This window comes from Aquarana catesbeiana, linkage group LG04 (genome assembly GCF_042186555.1).
Source record: "Aquarana catesbeiana isolate 2022-GZ linkage group LG04, ASM4218655v1, whole genome shotgun sequence".
Classification (NCBI taxonomy): domain Eukaryota; kingdom Metazoa; phylum Chordata; class Amphibia; order Anura; family Ranidae; genus Aquarana; species Aquarana catesbeiana.
Window position 1 is genome coordinate 510,984,839 of NC_133327.1, and position 25,117 is coordinate 511,009,955.

At 43.0% G+C, this 25,117-nt stretch overlaps 1 protein-coding gene across 1 annotated transcript in view; it reads right to left on the minus strand.

The window, feature by feature from the left end:
* TTC27 (tetratricopeptide repeat domain 27) overlaps positions 1-25,117 on the minus strand; it is a 795,933-nt gene that overhangs the window by 686,741 nt on the left and 84,075 nt on the right. The window contains exon 4 of the mRNA XM_073627729.1: positions 9,307-9,436. Within this exon, the coding sequence (XP_073483830.1) occupies positions 9,307-9,436 (130 nt within the window). The remainder of the gene's footprint in view (positions 1-9,306; positions 9,437-25,117) is intronic.

The following is a 25,117-nucleotide window of genomic DNA, read 5'->3' on the forward strand; positions in this document are numbered from 1 at the left end:
AGGTCTTTCAGGAGAGTTAAACACAGCAGATGTAAGGCTAGCCTCCTCCAATACTCATGGTGGTGCAAAAAGAGTTTAAAAAACAAAAAAACAAACACTTACCAGTCCCGCCACAGGATTTTGCTAAAAAGCTAGATTCCAATCTTCCCCCATCACGGCGGGTCTCTGTCTCTTGGAACTTCAGGGACCGGGTCCCCCTGAATATGGGGCCACTCCCTTGGACCTGTAAAGCACCCTGCAGGAACTCCTTTGGGATCTTTTTTCTTACCAAGGGTCCGGATCCCAGGGTCTAGCACTCTAAGGGTCACATTACAGGCAATACCTCATAATCTTCTTGTGTAAACGAGGTTCAGGTACCATCCATTTTAGTGTATCACCGTCCGGATGGATCCGATTATATAGTCCTTTAAATCCTTCAAGATTTGTTCCAGGACCATTCTTTTAGCTAGATCATGGAGAGCTTCTCCAACCATGACCATCACCTTACAAGACACTGGTGAAAAAACTGAGGTACTTCCTGTGTAGGAGGGGTTATTATAGGGGAGGACTTCCTGTCTTTGTGTCCAGTGTCCATTCACCTATAGGTGGCGTATAATCCAGTTAGTTTTTATGACTGCTCTGTGTCCCGTGATGTACAATAAAGAAATGTAGTTGGGGAATATGTAAATCTTTCATTTTAGAAGAGAGCTGTAAGCATATGATGCTGCTGCGTTTTTTTTTTAAATTGTCACAGCATAAGGTTGGTTTATACATATTAGACCCTTAAGACAGAGAACAATTATTTAACTGTTAGGAAAGGAAACCATAATTGTTTAACATGCAGCGTATTGTACAAAAAAGTGTACTTAAATGTCCAATCTTTAGTGCAGCTGACTTCATTCACCTTGTCTCCAATCCAAAAGCCTATTTTATAATCAGCAGACATTTTTACAGCTTATTATCTATACTTTATTCATGGGGGGGACTCGCCACTCTTGGCAAACAAGTATGGAGATAGAGCTTGCTCAGAATAAATTAGATAGGAGAGACCTTGTGGATATGCACAAGAGCAAAGTGATAAATCATTTTCATTTCACTAATACAAAGTTTCAATTAAGTGTAATCAAAAGCACTGAACGTTCATCAAAAAAGGAGATCATTCACTTTCCAGATAAGGTTAATTCAGTCTTATTCCAGCTGGGCTCATATGGAAATCAAACGTCACGGTTCAAGACCCGCTAAGCCTTGTTTGTGTGCTGGGATGTCCTATCTCACTGAACAAACAAGTCATCAAATATACTTATCGCTGCCTTTTGGCTCTATATCATTCTCCGACTACCACTCTGCTACGTGTTTAGCAGCCCACTCTGTGTTTAGACTGTTAATGACCAGCGGCTGTTCCTGTCCAAACCAGCAGAGGAGAAAATAAATATATCCTATAAATCAGGCTCTCTGACATCTAGAGCTTTTAGGAATGGAATAAACTATGCATCATTTAAAAACTGTAATGCATGATATGAAGATTTGTGTATGCTCGCATGCTCTGTCATAAGGCTAGATTGAAGCTTTTCAAAAGACAGCTTGTACAACTCAAAGCACAGATTAAAACATTATTCTAACTGAAAAGAGAACACACATTATACTTTAGGATTAGATCAATTGCAACAAAAAAGACAATGTATATTTTGTCCTACAATTATGTTTAACTGCTTCCAGACCAGCCGCCGCAGTTTTACTGCGGCAGGTTGGCTCCCCTGCGCGAAACCACATAACTGTATGTGGGCTCGCAGGGTCCGGATAGCGCGCGCGCTGCTCTTGGCCGACGGTCAAGGAATATTCCTTTATCCCATTGTTTTGTAAATCTATGTACACTACAAACTTTATGATTGAATCGGTTCAGATATCGCTGTTTTACTAACCTGGCTTATTATTCTAAATAGGAAACCTTCATTTTGTTTGCGAATATTAAAGATTCTAACTACCAGCAAGTATAAGTCCTTACATTTAAAGACCAATCAAATCCACCCTGGCTGTAAGCAAAAAACACCCTCGGGAAAGATAAAAACACTTAACTCTAGGAGAGCAAATTTTCCAAGGACGAGGGCTGCTCTCCAAGACTTAGACTGGGAGGGAATATTGGCATCGATGAACACAGAACAGAAATAGGAATTCTTTAAAAAGACTGTGAACTCACTGCAAAGTATATTCCCATTGGCAATAAGTTTAAAAGGCTAAAAATAAAACCTATGTGGCTCACGGCCAAAGTTAAAAAAGCTATAAACAATATGAAAAGAGCTTTTTAAAAAATATAAAAATTAAGGAACACTATTGTTGTTTAAATGTTACAAAGAATATAACAGAATATGTAAAAAGGAAATCAAGGACGCAAAAAATCAAAACAAACGACAGATTGCAAAAGATAGTAGGACAACCCCAAAAAATTCTTCAAATATATTAATAGTGAAAAGGTCAGGTCTTAGCATGTCGGCCCTTTACAAAATAATCTAGAGTGGGTGACTAGGGACAAAGAGAAGGCAAATTTATTACATACTTTCTTCAGTTCTGTGTATACAAAGGAGCATGGGGGAGCACAAATCCATAATGGGGATAGTACTGACACAGCCCCAAATGATCCACAATGGCTCAAAAGTGATATGGTCCAAAAGTAGTTAGACAGAATAAAGGTGTATAAAGCACCTGGATCAGATGGCATACACCCACGGATCATAAAAGAATTGAGCACTGTCATTCCAAAGCCATTTTATCTAATTTTTAGGGACTCATGAATGATAGGAATAGTACCACTGGATTAGAGTAGGGCCAATGTGGTGCCTATATTTAAAAAGGGAACAAAGTTTTTACCAGATAACTATAGACCTGTTAGTTTAACTTCTATAGTTGGGAAGATACTGGAGAGTTTAATAAAAGACCACATAGATGAGTTCTTGCTGGAAAAAAATATTTTAAGCAACAGACAGCATGGATTCACGAAAGACAGAAGTTGTCAAACAAAGCAGATTTATTGTTATGAGGTGGTAAGTAAAACCTTGGACAGAGGGGTGGCTGTGGACGTGGTATACTTGGATTTTGCAAAATCGTTCAATACAGTTCCCCACACACAGCTAATGTGTAAGGTAAAGTCTACAGGCTTGAAAATATCAGTTTGTAAATGGATAGAAAACTGGATAAAAGACCGAATTCAGAGAGCAATGATTAATGATTCTTATTCTGAACGGTCTAAGGTTATCAGTGGTGTACCCCAAGGTTCAGTGTTAGGACCCTTACTTTTTAATATCTTTATAAATGATATAGGATCTGGGATTAAAAGTACCATTTCAGTCTTTGCAGATGACACCGAACTATGCAGTGGAATAACGTCCTTACAGGATGTCTCTAATTTACAAGCCCACCTCAATGCACTAATTGGGCGACTGTGTGGCAGATGAGTTTTAATGTTGATAAATGTAACGTTATGCACTTGGGGGCTAAGAATATGTATGCATCATACATACTAGGGGGAGAACAACTGGGGGGATCTATAGTGGAGAAGTATCTGGGGGTTTTGGTAGATCATAAGCTCAATAACAACATGCAATGACAAGTTGCGGTTTCCAAAGTCCTTTCTTGTATTACGAGAGGTATGGACTCCGGAGAAAGAGATATCATTTTGCCCCTGTACAAATCATTAGTAAGACCTCATCTGGAATATGCAGCTCGGTTTTGGGCACCAGTTCTCAAAAAGGATATCGGGTAACTGGAGAAAGTGCTGAGAAGGGCAACCAAACTGATAAGAGGTATGGAGGAACTCAGCTATGAGGAAAGATTAGAGGAACTGAATGTATTCTCTCTTGAGAAGAGGAGATTAAGGGGGATATGATCAACACGTAATTATATATATATATATATATATATATATATATATATATATATACACACATATATACACACACACACACACACACACACACACACACACACAAGGGGTCCCTATAGTGAACTTGGTGTTGTTATTCACTTTACGGTCAACACAGAGGACAAGGGGGCACTCTTTACGCCTAGAGGAAAATACAGAAAGGTTTCTTCACAGTAAGAGCTGTGAAAACATGGAATAGACTCCCTCCAGAGGTGGTTCTGGCCAGTTCAGTAGTGTCTTTTTTCAGGCCGGGTTCACACTGTACGACAAACGCTCCGACATTGGGAGCTCATGTCGCATGACGTGTGAAAATCAATGTTTGCCTATGGGAGCCATCTTAACTGGTCAGGTGCCCCTGATGATGTCATTTCTGACGAAACGGCCGTAGGGTAGACACGCACGCACGGACTGCGCATGCGCGGACTTTCTGTTTGTATCAGAGCCGGTTTTTAAACTCCTTGCAAGGAACTTTTATGGATGCCTATATGGCAATTTAAATAAAAAGAAGCTGAAACTTTTTCACACTATTGGAGTGTTTTCTCTTCCTTCTTTTTGGATATTTATCATCGTCAAGAGGGGATTTCCCCTCCCCCCTCCTTCTACCATTGAGAACCAGTCTGCAAACCACCTTTCCAGCGCTCTCAATTAGGAGCCATCCACAAAGAGGATAACATCCAAAGTGGAGGATATTTCATGCTGTTTTTCAATGGCTGTCTGGTAAGCCTTTAATCTTTCTGTGGTGGCGGTGGAAGTCACGGATTTACTCAGCAGAATCCTCACTTATACATATGTGGACACTATAATATAATTAAGCACGTCATTTATGAAAATTTGAATTGGTGTTTGTTGTTTTTCACCTATGGATAATATTCACTAATCCTTAGTAGTATAATCATGTGCACTATTTGTTAATTTTTTATGGTCTCATTTGCTTTTTATTACAGTTTATTGTCTACTGTACAGTAGTCATCCAGCGCTGCACTTTTTTATATATATATCTTAACTGGTCCGACTTTGAAAATGCTCCCTTCACTACTTTGGTCAGACTTTGATCCTACTTCAGCCCATTGAATATCATTGAAGTCGGACTGAAGTCGGATCGTCGTCTTGCCTGATCCGACTTTGGCATGCGACTTGTGCTATGATGATCTTGAGGGGGGGAACTCCACGCCAAATTTTAAATTAAAAACGGCATTGGTTCCCCCTCCAAGAGCACTTTGATCCGACTTCAATGATATTGAATGGGCTGAAGTAGGACCAAAGTCGGACCAAAGTCGTACAGGAACCTTTTTGAGGCTTCGTTCACACTGGTGCGACAAACGCTCCGACTTTGGGAGCTAATGTCGCATGACGTGTGCAGATCAATGTTTCCCTATGAGAGCTGCCTTAACTGGTCCAACACAAGCAAGAAAATGCTCCCTGCACTACTTTGGTCCAACTTTGATCCTACTTCAGCCCATTGAATATCACTGAAGTCGGATCAAAGTTGGATCACCATCTTAACTGATCCGACTTTGGCATGCTCTGAAGATCTTGAAGGGGAACCCCACTCCATTAAAAAAAAAATGGCATGGTTTCCCCCTCCAAGACCATACCAGGCCCTTCAGTCTGGTATGGTTTTAAGGGGAACCCCCACGCTGAAAAAACGGTGTGGGGTCCCCCCAAAATCCATGCCAGACCTTTATCCGAGAACGAAGCCCGGCGGGGCAGGAAAGGGGACGAGCGAGCCCCCCCCTTTCTCCTGAACCATACCAAGTCACCTGCCCTCAACGTGGGGGGGTTGGTGCTTTGGGGCGGGGGGGCAACCAAAGCAGCTTGTCCCCATGTTGATGGAGACAAGGGCCTCTTCCTGACAACCCTGGCCGTTGGTTGTCGGGGTCTGCAGGCGGGGGGCTTATCGGAATCTGGAAGCCCTCTTTAACAAGGGGGCCCCCAGATGCCATCCCCCCACCCTATGTGAATAGGTATGGGGTATTATTGTACCCCTACCCATTCACCTAAAAAAAGTGTCAAAAATAAAACGCAGTACACAGGTTTTTAAAGTAATTTATTAATGCAGCTCTGGCGTCTCTTCCGATTTCTTCTCCACTCTCTGGCTCTTCTCCCTCTTCCGCTGATCTCTTCTGCCTCTGCTGGTTCTTCTCCCCTCTCCGGTTCGTCTCAGTTCTCCGCTGTCTTCTAGCCCTCTCCGGTTCTTCTCCCTCTGTCCACTGTCTTCTGCCTCTGCCGGGTCTCCTCTCTGTGCTGTCTTCTCCCTCTGTTCTTCCTCCGATGTTGACTCAACGCTCTCTCCCGCTCTAATGCTAGGTGTACAGTGTGCCACTACTTATATCAGCATGGGGCCGGGTGACATCACTCGGAGGCCCCAAACCTTGTGACGTCACCGCCCAGGGCATGTTGAGGGCATGTGGCCTGGTATGGTCCAGGAAGGGGGGGTGCTCGCTCATCCCCTGCCTTTTCCTGACCTGTCGGGCTGTGTGCTCGGATAAGGGTCTGGTATGGATTGTGGAGGGGACCCCATGTCGTTTTTTTTGGCATTGGGGGTTACCCTTAAAATCCATGCCAGACCGAAGGGTTTGGTATGGTCTTGGAGGGGGAACCCATGCCGTTTTTTTTTTTTTTTTTTTTTTTTTTGGCGTGGAGTTTCCCCTAAAGATTCATATCAGACACAAAGTGCCCGGCATTGTCGGATCAAAGTCAGATCCCCATTCATTGAAGTCGGACGGATGTCGAACTTCAAGTCGCAGGGCAAAGTCAGATCCACAGTCGTTCGACTGTTGTGTCGTACCAGTGTGAACCCGGCCCTTAAAAGTCGGACCGACTTGTGTTGGACCAGTTAAGACGGAGCGTATGTCGTACCAGTGTAAACCTGGCCTTAACCGGTGATTCACCTTCCATTCCCATCCCCTCAATTTACACAGCAACTGGGCTCTCAGTTACCAAGCAATGCATTGTGGGAGGAAAGAGAGAGAGTTGCCTATTCCTGTAGATCCAGAAGTATTTCACATGAATTTTAACTTAAAATCACATAACTTTTCGATTCTGAGTTGGAGTTGCATCAATCTTTATTTCAACATGCTAAATTCACAAAACGAAAACTCCAGGATAAGGAAACAAAGATCTATTTATAAATTATTTAATTACTACAGGTGCTTATTTACTCAGCACTTTACATATAATATTGTACATTCACATGAATGTTTTCAAACAAAATTCACAAAATTTTTACTTAGGTTTCATACATTTTCCACTAAAATATATTGAAAAAAACCTGTGAATCTTGGGTGCAAGTTGTGCAAATCTTGTGAGAAAACTTACTTAATATACTTTATTTCAACAAGTTCTTCAAGCCGAGCCTAACACCCCATACCCACCAGAGACACATCCAAATACAACAGGGCATTCACTCAAAATCCCACACAACCACGTCTAAGGTTCCAGTTCAGCTCTTTACCTACATGGGGTAATGGTTTCTTCTCTTTAAACAGAGAGAAACCATGTGTAAAATATGAGGTACGGTATACATGTTTCTCTTAACTGCTTCCCGACCGCCTCACACAGATATACTGCGGCATAAGGGCACGTACAGGCAGATTAACGTACCTGTACGTTGCCCTTTAAGAGGTGGCTTGTGGGCGCGCGCGCCTGCCGGGAGCCCAGTGAGTGTGATTGCGGGTCCCGCGGACTCAATGTCCGCGGGGATACCCGCGATCATCTCACGGAGAGGAAGAACGGGAAAATGCTAATGGAAACAAGCATTTCCCCGTTCTGCCTAATGACACTGATCATCGCTCCCTGTAAATCGGGAGCAGTGACCAGTGTCGTGTCACACATAGCCCAGCCCCCCCACAGGTAGAATCATTCCCTAGGACGCACTTAACCCCTACAGCGCCACCTAGTGGTTAACCCCTTTACTGCTATTCACATTTACACAGTAATCAATGCACTTTTAATCGCACTGATCGCTGTATAAATATGAATGGTCCCAAAATAGCGCCAAAAGTGTCCGATCTGTAAGCCATAATGTCGCAGTCACGACAAAAATCGCTAATCGCCACCATTACTAGTAAAAAAAAAAAAAAATTCTTAAAAATGCCATAAAACTATCCCCTATTTTGTAGACGCTATAACTTTGCGCAAACCAATCAATAAACGCTTATTGCAATTTTTTTTACCAAAAATATGTAGAAGAATACGTATCAGCCTAAACTGAGGAAAAAAATAGTTTTTTTATATATTTTTTGGGGATATTTATTATAGCAAAAAGTAAAAAATATTGCTTTTTTTTTCAAAATTGTCGCTCTTTTTGTTTATAGCGCAAAAAATAAAAACTGCAGAGGTGATCAAATACCACCAAAAGAAAGCTCTATTTGTGGGAAATAATAGGAGGTCAATTTTGTTTGGGAGCCATGTCGCACGACCGCGGTATTTGTCAGTTAAAGTGACGCAGTGCCGAATCGCAAAAAGTGCTCTGGTCTTTGGCCAGCCAAATGGTCCGGGGCTTAAGTGGTTAAAATAAAAATTACTTTAAAATAAATAATATTTTAACCACTTCAGCCTCGAAAGATTTTACCCCCTTCCTGACCAGAGCACTTTTTGCGATTCGGCATTGCGTCGTTTTAACTGACAATTGCGCGGTCGTGCAACGTTGCACCCAAACAAAATCAACGTCCTTTTTTCCCACAAATAGAGCTTTCTTTTGGTGGTATTTGCTCACATCTGTGGTTTCTATTTTTTGCGCTATAAACAAAAAAAGCGACAATTTTGAAGAAAAAAAAAACACATTATTATTTACTTTTTGCTATAATATCCCCCAAAAATATACATATTTTTGGTAAAAAAAAAAAAAAAATTGCAATAAGCGTATATTGATTGGTTTGCGCAAAAGTTTATTTTTCTTTTTTTTTTTTAATTAGTAATGGCGGCGATATGCGATTTTTATCGGGACTGCGACATTATGGCAGACACATCGGACCCTTTTGACACCATTTTGGGACCATTGTCATTTATACAGCGATCCGTGCTACAAAAATGCACTGATTACTGTGTAAATGATACTGACAGTGAAGGGGTTAACCACTAGGGGGTGATGTGGGGGGGATGGGCTTCAAGTCACATGACAGCGATAACCGCTCCTGATGACAGGGAGCGGTGATCTCTGTCATGACACAGGCCAGAACGGGAAAATGCCTTGTTTACATTTCCACTTCCCAGTTCTGAGGGTCCGTGACACAATCGCGAGTAGACCGTGAGCACGGTCACGCTCTATCCCTGGCTCTTAAAGGGGACGTACAGGTATGCCCATTTGCCCACTGCTGCCATTGTGCCGACGTATATCGGTGTGCAACTGTCAGCAAGTGGTTAAAGTGTAGGAATATTAAGTGAAAAGTTAAGTAAAATAAATTTAGACATACCTCTGAAAAATGTTCAAGGAGAGAAGATGGTAAAAAGTCCTGGGGCTCTGAATGAACTGGGGGTCCTGTCCAATTACTCTGGACAAACAAATGAAGGCAGCCAACACCCAAGATGAACACCAAGCGCTGTCTGTGAAAGAAATGATGATTAGCAGTTAAGCAGCAATAGTGTGATGTAAATCAGAAAAATTAGGTATAAGCTTAAAGCGATTGTAAACTATCACCTTGTAAAACAACCCATTCAGTTTGAAATAGAAATGAAAGGCAAAACATTTTTGTATAGGTATAAAAAAAAATACGAAAGCAGAGTGACTGGTAGGATTACCAGGGATTTTACACAAAGGAAGCAATACAAAGAGAACAGGATACTTTCTAATACATGCACATGGTACAGCAGGCACATATCAGGAAAATTAACTGCTGGGGGAACAAACACTTTAAGGTCATTGACTATAGTTAGACTAGATTGAGCGGATAGACTGACTATAATGGTCCTTTAACCACTTCAGCCCCGGAAGAATTTACCCCCTTCCTGACCAGAGCACTTTTTGCGATTCGGCACTGCGTTGCTTTAACTGACAATTGCGAGGCCGTGCGACGTGGCTCCCAAACAAAATTGACGTCCTTCTTTTCCCACAAATTGAGCTTTCTTTTGGTGGTATTTGATCACCCCTGCGCTTTTTATTTTTTGCGCTATAAACAAAAAAAGAGCAACAATTTTGAAAAAAACACATTATTTTTTACTTTTTGCTATAATAAATATCCCCCAAAAATATATAAAAACACAATTTTTTTCCTCAGTTTAGGCCAATACGTATTCTTCTACATATTTTCGGTAAAAAAAAAAAATCGCAATAAGCGATTATTGATCGGTTTGCGCAAAAGTTATAGCGTTTACAAAATAGGGGATAGTTTTATGGCATTTTTATTAAGAATTTTTTTTTTTTTAATGGCGGCGATATCGATTTTTATTGTGACTGCGACATTATCGGACATTTTTGACACATTTTTGGGACCATTGTCATTTATACAGCAATCAGTGCTATACAAATGCACGGATTCCTGTGTCAATGACACTGGCAGTGAAGGGGTTAACTACTAGGTGGCAGTGTAGGGGTTAAGTGTGTCCTAGAGGCGTGTTTCTAACTGTGGGGGGCATGGCTGTGTGTGACACGTCACTGATCTCTGCTCCGATGACAGTGAGCAGAGATCAGTGACACTGTCACTAGGCAGAACGGGGAGATGCTTGTTTACATTAGCATCTCCCCATTCTTCACCCCCGTGAGGCGATCTCGGGTAACCCCAGTGGCGATCAAGTCCGCGGGACCCGCGACTCGACTCACGGAGCTTGCCGCAGGCACACGCACACGCTGGCCGCCTCTTAAAGGGGAACGTACAGGTACGTGATTCTACCTGTACGAGCCCTTCTGCCGCAGTAAATCTGCGTGAGGCGGTCTGCAAGCGGTTAACCTTCATGCACACTGGACTTTATATTAACGTTATAAAAACGCCAGCAGCTTTGCAGTGAGTTTTTCAAAGTTTTTGCAATAGCGTTTAACGTTATTTTTTTGGATCAAAAACGTTAAAAAAACACTGGTGAGCAGCATTTTTAAGCATGTATAGAAGGTTTTGGACGTTAGAGCGTTTTTACAGCTGAAAAACACCAATCAGAACCCACTAGTTCTGGGGTTTTTTTTACAGCCAAAAAAACGCCCCAGCCAAAAAAAATTTATAATAGCCTATGTGTGCATGGACACATAGGATAACATGCAGGAGAGATAATTGACTGTAGAAAAAAACATCTGAAGCCAAAAACAGCAGCTGCAAAAATGTCCAAAAACATCCAGTGTGCATAAGGTCTTATACTTACACACCAACTATAACATTTGATAAATCCCAATTGATCTCAGTTTAGAAAGCTTGTAAAGCCAAGGAAAAGTATGAATTAAGTTATTACCCATTTGATTCAATGTTATTTTGATTGTGTAACCAGCAGTAGAAAATGTCAACTGGAATGCAACATTTGCTATTGGCACAAACGTATGATAAAAAGAAGAGGGTCTGCTGATACACTGTATGTTATAATAAGAAAAGAAACGACTATGAGTGAAAGAATGTACCCTAACATGATGGTATTGTGGATTAAACATTCAGAAAACAGCTACATACTGAAATGATCCAAATGAGGCTGATACTGAATTGAAGCATTTGCACTAGAAGTAGACTACACAATTTAAGACTAGGGCACAGTTGCTTTATAAGAAGACGACTATGATAATGTTTGTGTAAAACAGTTATATAGTGTCCAATTCAAGATGGGGAATCAGTAACAAAATCAAAAATGTTTTAAAGGTATTGGTGTCAGTATGTACAAGTTCCACCCCTTGTGTACGCTATTTTGATAAACCTTATTGCTAGAATATACTACTGGAGGTAGAACGCAAACATTTTTAACTACTTGCCGTCCAGCCACAGTATTAAAACGGCTGGACAGCTGTGTCCTGAGGGCAGGAAGGCATTTTAAACATCCTCCCACTATCACTGCTCGTGTGCACCCTCTAGATCACACAGCGGTGCTCCCTGTTAACACTGTGTCCGAATCACAGATCAGGATACAGGGCCCTGTACCATGTGATTGTTGTGACAAATCACAGTGATCACACTTGTAAACAAAGGCTGCATGTTGCATGAGTTTCCTATGAAAAATAAATAAATCACAGTCACTAGAGCAGTGCAGTATCACTAGGGTGACATTGTATTGCTTTTGCTAGCGACCAGGGACACTGTATATGTGCTGCCAGCCAATGTCCCTGATCACTAGGAAAAGCAGTCACCACACCATTGCAGCCAGTCACAGTGTCGCCAGGCCAACATAACTGGAAACAGTGTTCCTGAATGCCACCTCACCAGTACCTGTGTCACCAGACTAGTGTAAGCCATTAACAGTTTTCCTGATCGCTGCCACACCAGGCCAGTGTGGCCAGTAACAGTGTTTCTGATCACCACCATACCAGCGGCCAGCAAATCTGTTCCTGTGCACCATCACTGTTCTATAAGGATGCAATGGCAGTATGAACACGGCCACAGGTCCTAATTTGATAAGTGTGCAGGTGTGGGAGAGTGACCCCAAATACACACTGTTAGTGTTTGGAGGCCACACTTCTGCATCCACATGTCTGTCAAATCAGGACCTGAGGCAGCTTTGTGCAGCTGTTGCATCACCATAGGCTGGCTGCACACATTATAAAAAAAAAAAAAGGAAAACACACTGATTCACACTGTACAGGATACAGCTCCTACAGTGGATATAAAAAGTCTACACACCCCTGTTAAAATGTCAGGTTTTAATGTCAGGTGTGATGTAAAAAAATGACAAAGATAAATCATCTCAGAACTTTTTCCACCTTTAATATGACCTAAAAACTGTACAACTCAGTTGAACAACAAACTGAAATCTTTTTTGGGGGGGGGGGGGAATAAAAAAACTCAAATAATGTGGTTGCATAAGTGTGCACACCCTCTTAAAACTGGGGATGTAGCTGTGTTCAAAATTAAGCAATCACATTCAAACTCATGTTAAATAGGAGTCAGTACACACCTGTCATCATTTAAAGTGCCTCTGATAACCCCCAAATAAAGTTCAGCTGTTCTAGTAGGTCTTTCCTGACAAGAATTAAGCAATCACATTCAAACTCATGTTAAATAGGGGTCAGTACACACCTGCCATCATTTAAAGTGCCTCTGATAACCCCCAAATAAAGTTCAGCTGTTCTAGTAGGTCTTTCCTGACATTTTTGCAAAAAATGTTTTGCGAAAAGTCGCATCCTACAGCAAAAGCCATGGTCCGCAGAGAGCCTCCAAATCATCAGAGGGATCTCATTGTTAAACGGTATCAGAAAGGAGAAGGTTAAAAAAGAACTTCCATGACATTAGATATAACATGAAACACAATGAAGACAGTCATCATTAAGTGGAGAAAATATAGCACAACAGTGACAATACCAAGAACTGGACGTTCCTCTAAAATTGATGCAAAGGCGAGAAGAAAACTGGTCAGGGAGGCTGCCAAGAGGCCTACAGCAACATTAAAGGAGCTGCAGGAATATCTGGCAAGTACTGGCTGTGTGGTACATGTGACAATCTCCCGTATTTTTCATATGTCTGGGCTATGGGGTACAGTGGCAAGACGGAAGCCTTTTCTTACAAAGAAAAACATCCAAGCACGACTAGATTTTACAAAAACACATCTGAAGTCTCCCAAAAGCATGTGGGAAAATATGTTATGGTCTGATGAAACCAAGGTTGAACCTTTTGGCCATAATTCCAAAAGATATACTTGGCGCAAAAACAACACTGTACATCACCAAAAGAACACCACACCCACTGTGAAGCATTGTGGAGGCAGAATCATGCTTTGGGGTTGTTTTTCTTCAGCAGGGGCCTTAGTCAATGGAAAGGGAATTATGAACAGTTCCAAATACCAGTCAATATTGACACAAAACCATCAGGCTTCTGCTAGAAAGCTGAACATGATGAGGAACATCATCTTTCAGCATAACAGCCCAAAGCATACATCCAATTCCACAAAGGAATGGCTTCACCAGAAGAAGATTAAAGTTTTGGAATGGCCCAGCCAGAGCCCAGACCTGAATCCCATTGAAAATCTGTGGGTTGATCCAAAGAGGATTGTGCACAGGAGATGCCCTTGCAATCTACAGATTTGGAGTGTTTTTTGCAAAGAAGAGTGGGCAAATATTGCCAAGTCAAGAAGTGTCATGCTGATAGACTCATACCCAAAAAGACTGAGTGCTGTAATAAAATCAAAAGGTGCTAAAGTATTAGTTTTAGGGTGTGCACACTTATGCAATCAATTTTTTTTTACTTCCCTCCACCTAAAAGATTTCAGTTTGATGTTAAACTAAGTTGTACAGTTTATAGGTCACATTAAAGGTGGCAAAAGTTCTGAAATGATTTATCTTTGACTCATTTTTTTACATCACAGAAATCCAACATTTTAACAGGGGTGTATAGACTTTTTATATCCACTTCATGTGAATTAGCCCCTCATTTACACACATAGAACTTTATTTATTAACTCAACACAGTTTTATTCCTTAGATTTAGTATTTTTGTGTCTAATAATGATAGTGTATTTTTAGTGGAAATATGGTTTTTAAGCCTAGGGCTTGTCAGGTAGGCTGTACAGGCCCTGTGATTTCTAACAGCAGCACTGCTGATCGTCACACCAGTGACGTGTTGACTCTTCCTGCTGTCTATACTGACACTGGCCTGTTTTTTTTTACCACGTTTCTGCTGGTGACCCGATCCATTGCCTGTCACGTGAACTGACCCATCTGCACACCCCACTGACCATGTTTCTGTGAGACACCAGTTCCAATCATCCTCTGTGGACAATGGCACTCCTGAAATCAGAGTAAATAAATACTGAAGGTGCAGACTAAGTGCAGTATGAGAAGATTTTAATGATATGCATAAAAACTATTGGCCCCTAATATGACTGGAAGAACAGGAAGCACATGTAAATCTATTCCTGGAGTTCATCACCCATATCTAAACTAAAGACTCCAGAGAGAAATCCTGTCAGTGTGTAAAACTGTAGCTGCTCCACAGCAAACAGTGCCAGGTAACACAGGGGAGCAGTACACAGCGGAGAAGCCTCAGGGATGGCTTCACACACTACGGGAGGGCCAGTGAGCATGGTAATGTATTTTTTAAGAACCTCCTTCTTTCTCAAGCCTGAATAAAGGCTAGGAACTGGGACTGCTATGTGATGCAACACTAAAATATATTACCCAACCACTCAAACAAAGGTGAGCATTACCAAATACTGTTCTTGATACAATGTTGGTTGATTTTTGTGATACACGAGATACAATGTCTGGCACAGAATTAGTCCAAATATTGCAAAAGTCTCACACGTGGGGAAGCCCCAGAGTATTAGCAAAGTGTTTTTAGGGGTGAAATTCTAAGCATCAAAAAAAGGATTAAAAAATATCCTATTAAATTGACAGAAACTTGTGGCAAAAAATGAAATCTTTAAAAGACTCAGCATGGGGGGCGTGGCCTGACGCATGGAGGAGTAAGTCGCTCTCCTTAGGAGCTCCCGCACACGCCGGCACAAACGAGGCTCTCAGCGCTTCCCAGCACCGCCATCCAGGTCTGTTATGGGGAGGAAGGATGGGGGAGACAGGAACCGAACCCCCGATGCACATCCTGAAGGGGACATAGACCGGTTCTTCACACACTTGGGCCACAACCGCTCCAGCCCCCCCTCGTCCAAGATGGCGCCCGCCCGGACCTCAGGCTCACATGCTGCCTCACAAGGAGCTGCTTCACAGCGCTCCACACCACACATGAAAACCAGGCAAAGGGCCCGATCTCCCCCTGATTCTGAAGCTGGATCCACCCGCTCAGCCTGCCATTCCCCTGAATCCCACAGATCTTACACAGGATGGGACATGGAAGCATATATCAAAGCACTCCCCACCAGACATGATTTTGAGGCCTACATGCAACGCTTAGAGCGCTCATATAAACAAGAGATGTCTGAGCTCCGCAGAGATATCACTAACAGAATAGAGGAGGTAGAACACACCATGGAGGAAACTGCATCCACTCTACAAACGCATGACATTATTCTACATGAGCATACTCTGCAGATACAGCAATTGATGTATCATCAGGATGACCAAGAGAATAGAGCCAGACGCAACAACATCCGCATACGCGGTCTGCCTGAATCGGTTGAAACCAAGGACCTTGCGCCAGCTGTCACAGCCATCTTTAATGATCTACTTCAGAAAGATAAAGATGACCCGCTGGAGCTAGACCGGGTCCACAGAGCCCTAGGCCCTAAAAATCCAAATCTGGAACACCCCAGAGACGTGATTTGCAGAGTGCACTTTTATGCAGTTAAAGACGCCATCATGCAAGCCGCACGTGCTCAAGCAGCCATCTACTTTAACGAAACCCCAGTGTCCCTCCTCCCTGATATATCTAAACTGACCCTGGACATGCGACGAGCTCTGAAGCCTCTCACCGGAGCCCTTCAAGCCAAGCAGATTAAATATCGCTGGGGCTTCCCCTTCAAACTGTTTGCATCCCATGAAGGAAAATCTGCGACCTTCCGCACGTTAGGTGATCTACCTAAGTTTCTTGGAACTTTTGAACTGCCACAGATTTCCATCCCAGATTGGCCCCTCCATGCCGCCACGCCAGGGTTTAAAGCCGCGCCAGGTTGGCAGAAACGTTCGAAGAAGAGCAAACGACCCAAGTCTGACTTCCCTTCGACGACCGAAGGATGAACTCTCTCCTCGATTATTCCTTTTTTTTTCTTTTATCTATCTCTCCCACAGGTTCCAAATCGGTGGCGGCATCCCCGGTTACAATTTCATTGGGACATATAAATAATTAACACAATATGCTTTACTTCCTTACTGTAGAACTTATATTACAGATTATGTCCCGTTATCTTTGACGTGCGGTGTCCCGTCACAAAGACACCGCTCTTCAAACTCCATGTATTGTCCCATCCTCTCCCCCACTCCCTCCCTCCCTTTCACCCCTTGTTGCTGGAGTAGAGGCCCTGTATGCAATACATTTAATCTGAAACCTTTAGGAGATATTCTCTCCTAGGGGGTCAACAGTACAGTCTTTAACCTACTTAGACATGCAGGGCCCTGAAATGTTATGTTCATTGTTACCAGTTTATGTTAATATACAGAGCCATCATGTTCCTTTTGTTATCTCACACTCTATAGCCCGGCGTGTGCGGGCTCCCCCCTGTGCGGACCACTGTTCCCCCATTTAGGTCATTCAGCGCCCTTCGGGGTGTTAGCTGATACGTTGCTGACAACACCATTAGTGAAGCCGTATTGGCCCTTTCTTTTTCTTTTTCTCCTTCTTTCTCTTCTCTTTTTCTTTTTCTCTTTCAATTCTCTCAACTTCAACTCTCACCTTTTTTTCACCACTAGATGTCCCCCTTCTCTTCCCCCAACCTCCTACTCTCCACCTATGAAGACAGCGAGCCTCCCTTTTATCTGTTTTTTTTTGTCCATTAGTACAATTTTCCTATGGCATCAGAAGCCGCCTTGAAAATTTCCTCACTAAATTGCAGGGGTCTTAATGTTCCTGAGAAGAGACGACAAATTCTTTTTCACTTCCACAAAATGCGGACTCAAATCCTACTTCTACAGGAAACTCATTTTAGGTCAGACAAAATACCGCAAATCCCTTATAAAAGATATCCTACTTGGTTCCATAGCTCCAATCCCTCAGCAAAATCCAAAGGGGTTTCTATAGCCTTTCACGCATCCTTTACTCCAGATGTGCTTGACTCGTATATCGACCCGCTAGGCAGATATATTTTTCTCAAATTGTCATACAAAAATGTTATATACACTGTTATTAACGTGTATTCTCCTAACCAGAACCAGCAACAATTCCTCACCTCCGTCATCGCCCGTCTGAAAAGATTTGGTACAGTCAACATGATTCTGGGAGGGGACCTGAATGCCACCTTGATACCTCGTCTTGACTCCTCAACCGGTAAGTCCTCGATCTCTCCAACCTCTCTGACCAAAATCAGAAATCTCCTATCTGACTTATCTTTGGTGGACGTGTGGCGTATGCTACACCCTTCCACCAAAGATTACACCTTTTACTCTCACAATCCCTATTAGACTTCTCGCCGTCCGCGTCTATTGGTATCTCTCTGTGGTCTGACCACGCCCCTATCCATATTAGCTTGGGACGAACACCTTCACGCAACCGAAACTCGTCCTGGAGATTGAATGACAATCTCTTAAACGACCTGGTATGCTCTCAAGATATAACACAGACTATTAAACGCTTTGTGACAGACCACACCCACGACCCCACTAATCCTTTCACGAAATGGGAAGCTCTTAAATGTGTGCTCAGGGGTAAATTTATGCAGGACGGTTCCAGACTTAAACACGCGCGTATAGCAGACACGAAACGTCTTCTCACTACCATCGCCACTCTAGAAGAATCGCACAAACAAAATCCCATTGACTCGACACTCCTTGACCTCACCAATGCCAGGAGGGACCTCCTGCGCATTTACGCGGAGAAATCTCTCATAGCTAGGGACAAAGGCAGATTCACTTATTATTCTCAAGCCAATAGGTGCGGTAGACATCTCGCATCCACCCTTCAACCCCGCCAAAAGAGAACACCCATCCCATTCATAAATTCTCCCACTAAAGGTAAAATCAGGCAGAATTCGGCCATCGCTGAAGAATTCCGCCTGTACTACTCAGCACTGTATAACCTTACCCCACAGATCCCGCTATCCTCATCCTCACCGCCTGACTTAGCTTCTTATATTCAAGAGACAGCTCTTCCAACTCTCCCCACATCAGATTCACAAGACCTAGAGGAGTCCTTATCCGATACAGAATTCCTCTCTGCCATTAAAAACCTCAAAAATGGTAAAAGCCCTGGACCTGACGGGTTCTCCTCTCGTTTCTATAAACTCTTCGCAACACAACTCTCCCCTTTATTAGCGAAAGCTTTCAACACTCTAGAGGATAATATTGCTCTCTCCACATCTAGCCTTCAAGCACAAATAGTGGTCATCCCTAAGACTGGAAAGGTCTCGTCCATATGCTCCAACTATAGACCGATTTCTCTCTTAAACATTGATTTAAAGTTATATGCCAAAATACTTGCTAACCGTCTCTCCCCCCTGTTACCAAACTTAATACATAAAGATCAGGTTGGTTTTGTCCCAGGCCGAGAGGCCAGGGACAACACCACCAAGACCATACACTTAATTACTTTTGCCCAGCGCCACCGCATACCAACCTGCCTTCTCTCCTGCAACGCGGAGAAGGCCTTTGATAGGGTCAGTTGGTCTTTTCTCCAGTCCACCCTCTCCCAAATAGGCCTTGGCCCGAAAATGTTAGCACGCATTATGGCTCTCTACTCTAGACCCGCTGCTACTGTCCTAGTGAATGGCACCCAATCACAAAACTTTATGATCACTAACAGCACCAGGCAGGGTTGCCCCCTTTCCCCTCTCCTGTTTGCCCTAGTCATAGAACACCTCACCCAAGCCATTAGATCGAACCCCAACATACAAGGCATCCAGACCCCTTCATCTCACTGTAAACTCTCTCTCTACGCTGATGACCTACTCCTGTACGTAACCAAACCCCACATATCCATACCTTCTATACTAGCAGAGATAGACAGATTCGGTCGCTTTAGTAACTATAAATTAAACATCTCCAAAACTGAGGCCCTAAACATATCTTTATCACAACCCACACTCTCAACCCTCCAATCAAATTTTTCATTTCAATGGAAACAGAACTCCATTTCCTATCTAGGTACGGCCATCCCGAAAAACTTCTCGGATATTTATGCCCTGAACTTTAGCCCCCTCCTTCTAAAACTCAGCCATTTAACGGAAGAACGACTGGAGTTAGCGGTATCCTGGATGGGCCGTATCAATACACTAAAAATGGACATCCTTCCCAAACTCCTATACTTGTTTCAGGCTCTCCCCATAGTCCTTCCCCCTGCCTTTTTCCGCTCCCTAAGATCAATGGCTATCCGTTTCGTTTGGAAGGGCAGACACCCGAGGCTGAAACATAAACTTCTGAGCTCCCCCATTACAAAAGGTGGGTTGGGTTTACCTGACTTTGAGCTATATCATACATCTACAGTAATCTCCCGTATCCTTGAGTGGTTTCCTCGACCCATGACCAAAGCTACCACATTTGTGGAGCATGACCTAGCCATATATGATCTCAGAGCCCTCCTCTGGGGATACGACCATTCATTTAAATCGATAGCGGCATTGTCCCCCCTCACAAGAGACGCTTTGACGATCTGGTATCGTAGGAAACTTACCTATGCTCTATCCTCGGAACCCAGCCCACTCACCCCTTTGTTTGATAACCCTAAATTCCCGGAGGGCCACTCCATAAACTCCATAGACAACTATTTTAGAGAGCACTGGCCCACCGCACGACAATTTGTGGACCCCACCTTAGGTACATTTGCTTCAGCCCTTCCAGATACAACCTCTAGAGTGACCTGGCTCACTCGTAGACATTTGAGCGAATACTGCAAAAAACTACACGACTCTAACCTAATTCATAGACCTTTAACAGGATTTGAACAACTATGCATCCTACCGGAAACCCCAAGACACCCTTTATCCCTCATAGATAAACAAATCTTAGAACACATTCACGACGTCCTTCCTACTTACACAACAAAATGGTCAGTAGAGGTTGGAATTGATATATCTGAGGCGGACTGGAGTAAGGCCTTTCTTTTTACAAGCAAGACCTCGATCTCAAGCTACATGCAGGAGAAAAACTATAAAGTCCTATCAAGGTGGTATCGAGTCCCCACAACACTCAGGACGAAGTTCCCTGCCAATTCAGACACGTGCTGGAGATGTAACTCCAAGAGAGGTACTTACTTGCACATCTGGTGGGATTGCGATAGGCTTTTACCATTTTGGACGCAGATTTTCCATATTTATTCAGAGATTTATGATAAACCCCTGATGCCTTCTCCCGCCATTGCCCTCCTGTCTATTTATCCCGGAGCCGTAAAATCACAGAAAAACAGTCTCTTGAAGTTTTTCATGAGTGCAGGGAGACAGCTTATTCCCAGACACTGGAAATCTACCACTTCCCCCTCTATAGTGGAATGGGTCAACGAAATAAATAATATAATGCTAATGGAGGAAATGCAGGCCAATGTCCTGGACAAACAAGCTAAATTTTCATATATCTGGAGTGTCTGGAGGCATTACTCCACTTCAGACAAACTTAAACAGAGATTGAAGAATACGAACCCCCCTTAATGGTCACACAAGGTATACCAGTAAAACGTGGGCTGAACCCCATGATTGGTTTTACAGAGTGAGGCTCGCTGTCTTCCCCCCCCCCTCTTGTTCTCCTACTGAACATATCTGTTCTTTCCTCTTTCTCTCTTCCTTTCTTACTTCTAACCTCTTGTTCCAGATTCTATAAGACCTATATAAATGCAATCTATTTCAATAACCGCCCCTCCCTCAATTATTTTTGTCTTTCAACCCTTACACTTTATAAGTATGTGCACTTTATGGCAGATGTTACGTTTGCACATTTTCGCCTTAGTTATTCTCCATAGTGCCCTGAGTCCAAGGAAGCAGAAGATCCCCATTGGGGCTTCCTAGACCAGGGTACTTAACGCCTTACAGACTAATATCTCATACTCAAGACTTATAGAGAATGAAACAATGTAAAGGATCTATGTCTGGTTAATTGATTGCACTAGTCTGAATTTTATATATTTGTGCACTTGGGTAAACCAAGTGATTTCATGTCAGGTCTCTAATTTTGTTGTTATTTCTTCTTTTGTTATAAACCTGCCTAAAATTAATAAAAACTAATTGAACCATAAAAGACTCAGCATGTCTCTTTAAAAATACCTTACAGTGTTTTTACTGTCCTGGTCTCCAATACGTAGGTAGTCAGGAAATGATATGCAAAATTTATGGCCCTTGAAAGCGCCTTGAATTTCAGACCACTATGTGGCCAGCCTGCAAAAAAAACTCACATATGTGGTATGCTCATACTTGGGAGGAGTAGAAGAATGTGCTTTGGGATGTAATTGTAAGTTTGCCCATACTGTGCGTTAGGAATATCTTACTGACAACTTTGTGTACAAATAAATCATTTTATTTCTCCATTTTCCAAAAACATGTGGTAAGAAATAAAATATTCAAAAGACTCACTGTGCTGTTTGAAAAAAAACGTTTGGGTGCTTGCTTTAAAAAATGTGGTCATTTTGTGGCTGTCTCTACTGTCCTGGTGCTCCAATGCCTTCAAAATGTGATAGGTCATCAAGAAATTAGAAGCGTAATTTATGCCCCTTGCAAGCCTGAAGGTGCTCCTTGAATTTTGGGCCCCTCTATGCAGCTAGGTTCCAAAAAAGTTTCACATATGTGGTATCCTCATACTGAAGAGGAGTAGCAGAATGTGTTTTGCAGTGTAATTAAGTGTGCTCATGCTGTGTGGAATAAGCATCTTATTAATGTAATAAAAAAAGAATTTTAATTTTCTTCCTTCATTTTCCGAAAGCCTATGGCAGAAAAACAAAATCTTCAAAGACTCACCATGAAGCTTAAAAAAATCTCTTGGAGATTATAGAAATGTTATTTTGTGGTGGTTGTCCTGCCACTCCAGGACCTCCAAACGTGATTTGTAGTCAGAAAATTAGATGCATAATTTTAGACCCCTTGAACACTTGATGGTCCTCTTTGGATTTTGCGGCTAGGCTGCAAAAAAGTCTCACATGTGGTACCCCCATACTGATGGGTAATAGCAAAGAGTGTTTTTTGGTGTAATTCCCATGCTGTGTGTGGGAAAGATCTTATTAACCTCTTTGATGGCTGTGTATAAAATAAATACCATTTGATTTGTTTTTTAAAAAGCGATGTTCGGGCGTGGCCTGGATCGGCATGGTGTAGGACGCACTGAACGGGAGCTCCGCTTGCCTGATATCCGAATCCGAATATCCTGGGGCTAACCACCTGAAATACTTACCCTCCATCGGATACCTGGACTCCCCTGCCCTCAGAGGTCATGTCGCCACAGAAAAAACCCGCTGACTCGGCCGCAAAGCTTGTTAAATACAAGCATGTGGATAAAGAAGCTGGGGTAGAAAATGGCGCCAGCACTTCTCCCCCCCACAGACGCAGCTACATAGGACACAGCGCGCGTCCTAGAGGCCATATCTGACTGCAAAAGCACCCTGACCAGCAAGATAGAGGAGGTAAAAATAGATGTCTCCTTGATACGCCAGGACCTGCAGAAACTCAGGGACCGGGTCACAGAAACGGAGGCCCGCATTAGCCATGTGGAAGATGAGATACCGCCACTGCAAGTTCATACTGAAAACTTACAGCACCAACTAAATATGGTGCTGGCTAAGCAGGACGACGTGGAAAATCGTCTGAGATGTAACCTTGTGGGTCTCCCTGAGGGCTTGGAGGGCCCCCTCATTTCTGGAAAATTTATTAATCAGCACATCTGGAAGAAATTAATTTTCTACATCCTTTGTGATCGAGCATGCACACAGGATGGCAGCTAAACCCCCACCTCCAGGTGCACTGCCATGCACGTTCATCGCCAAACTGTTGAAATTCCATGACAGACACTGTTCTGCGTCTCACCAGACTGTAAGGTAATAAATATACCCTTTAAGAACAGCGAGATTAAAGTGTACCCAGACTTCTCGGCGGAAGTACAGAAAAAGAGGGCCCACTTCACGGAGGCCAAGCGTCAGCTGAGGAGTCGCCATTACTCGTATGCCATGCTATTTCCGGCCAGATTGCGTGTCGTTGGAGAAGACAGAGCTCATTTTTTTGATACACCAGAGGCTGTCCTGGCTTGGTTGGAAAATAAAGCAGCACCTGGCGGAGGGCATGCCTGATGCCCCTGCTCTTGCTTACCTGGCTAACTCCGGAGGACACACAGTACTGTAAATATGCAACCTACAGAAAATTTACACTCTCTATATATTTGAGCATGCTGCAACTTTCTCCTATCCCCTCCCCCCCCATTGGGCTCTTCTCATCCCCTTGTCGGGAAACTTTATTTGCTGATTGCATGGCCCCCTCTTTCTATCATCCCCCCTGGCATATATATGATCTCTGTGAGCAGATGTGAGTTCCTGCCCCACAATTCACTATTTTGTGGCAAGCCAAAACCCGTCATGATGCCTGGTATATGGACTCAGACAGTTACATCCTTTATCTCCCCCAGCCTATACTATCCTGGAGATCCCAGACCAGGAGTCTCACTCCTACTGCTGCTGTCCGCTCTGCAGCGAATAATCGTCCCACTAGGGGCGGGAATCCCCACGGATCCCGTCTTTTCATATTTTGAATGCAATGTTTGCCATGTGGCACAAGCCTGGCTTCCCAGGCCTGGCCAGTTTCAGCAATCTGCACTTGATTTATACTTGGTGCATTGCCTACCCGGACAAGCTAGCATTTTAGTTTGTTTTTTTTTTCTTTTTTATGCTTACAGTTTTTGGTTTATTGTCCAGTTTACAGTTTACATGCAGAGGAATGATAGCCACTGGTGTTTTAATAAGTCTATTGATGCTATACGATGTACAGGAATCACAAATACTATTGGCCGGTCAGACCCAATCTGGCCTGTAATGCAATGTCCCTCTGAGCTCACCCTGTGTCCTGGAGTCGCTGATATGATCCCCTCTGATTTTGGGATGACCCAAGGTACAGGGATCAGAGCCCTAGTCGTTGGACAAATACGATTCATTATCTGTCTTTATGGCTGAGCTAAAATGTATTACATGGAACGTGCGAGGTCTTAGGGCAAAATCTAAACGTAATGCAGTTCTAACTTATCTTAAAACACAAAGGGCGGACCTTATGGTACTGGTGGAGACCCGTCTCCAGATGACGCTTAAGAAACCATGGTTGGGCTGGATATACCAGGCCCCTTATTCTGCGCACTCCAGGGTATTGCTCTACTGGTGGCTATTCGTACTATTAACACTTAGATCTGACCCTCAGGCCAGATTTCTATTCTTACACACCAAAATAAATGGCCTAGAATTATTAATCCTGGCAATATATATACCACCCCCTTTCCAATTTCATGTTATAACTGAAGGTATAGCATTCATGTCTCAATTCCCCTCTGTCCCTGCGATTTGGCTAGGGGACTTCAATAATGTCGTTAATGGCAATCTAGACAGACTTTCAACGATATCTCCTGACCAC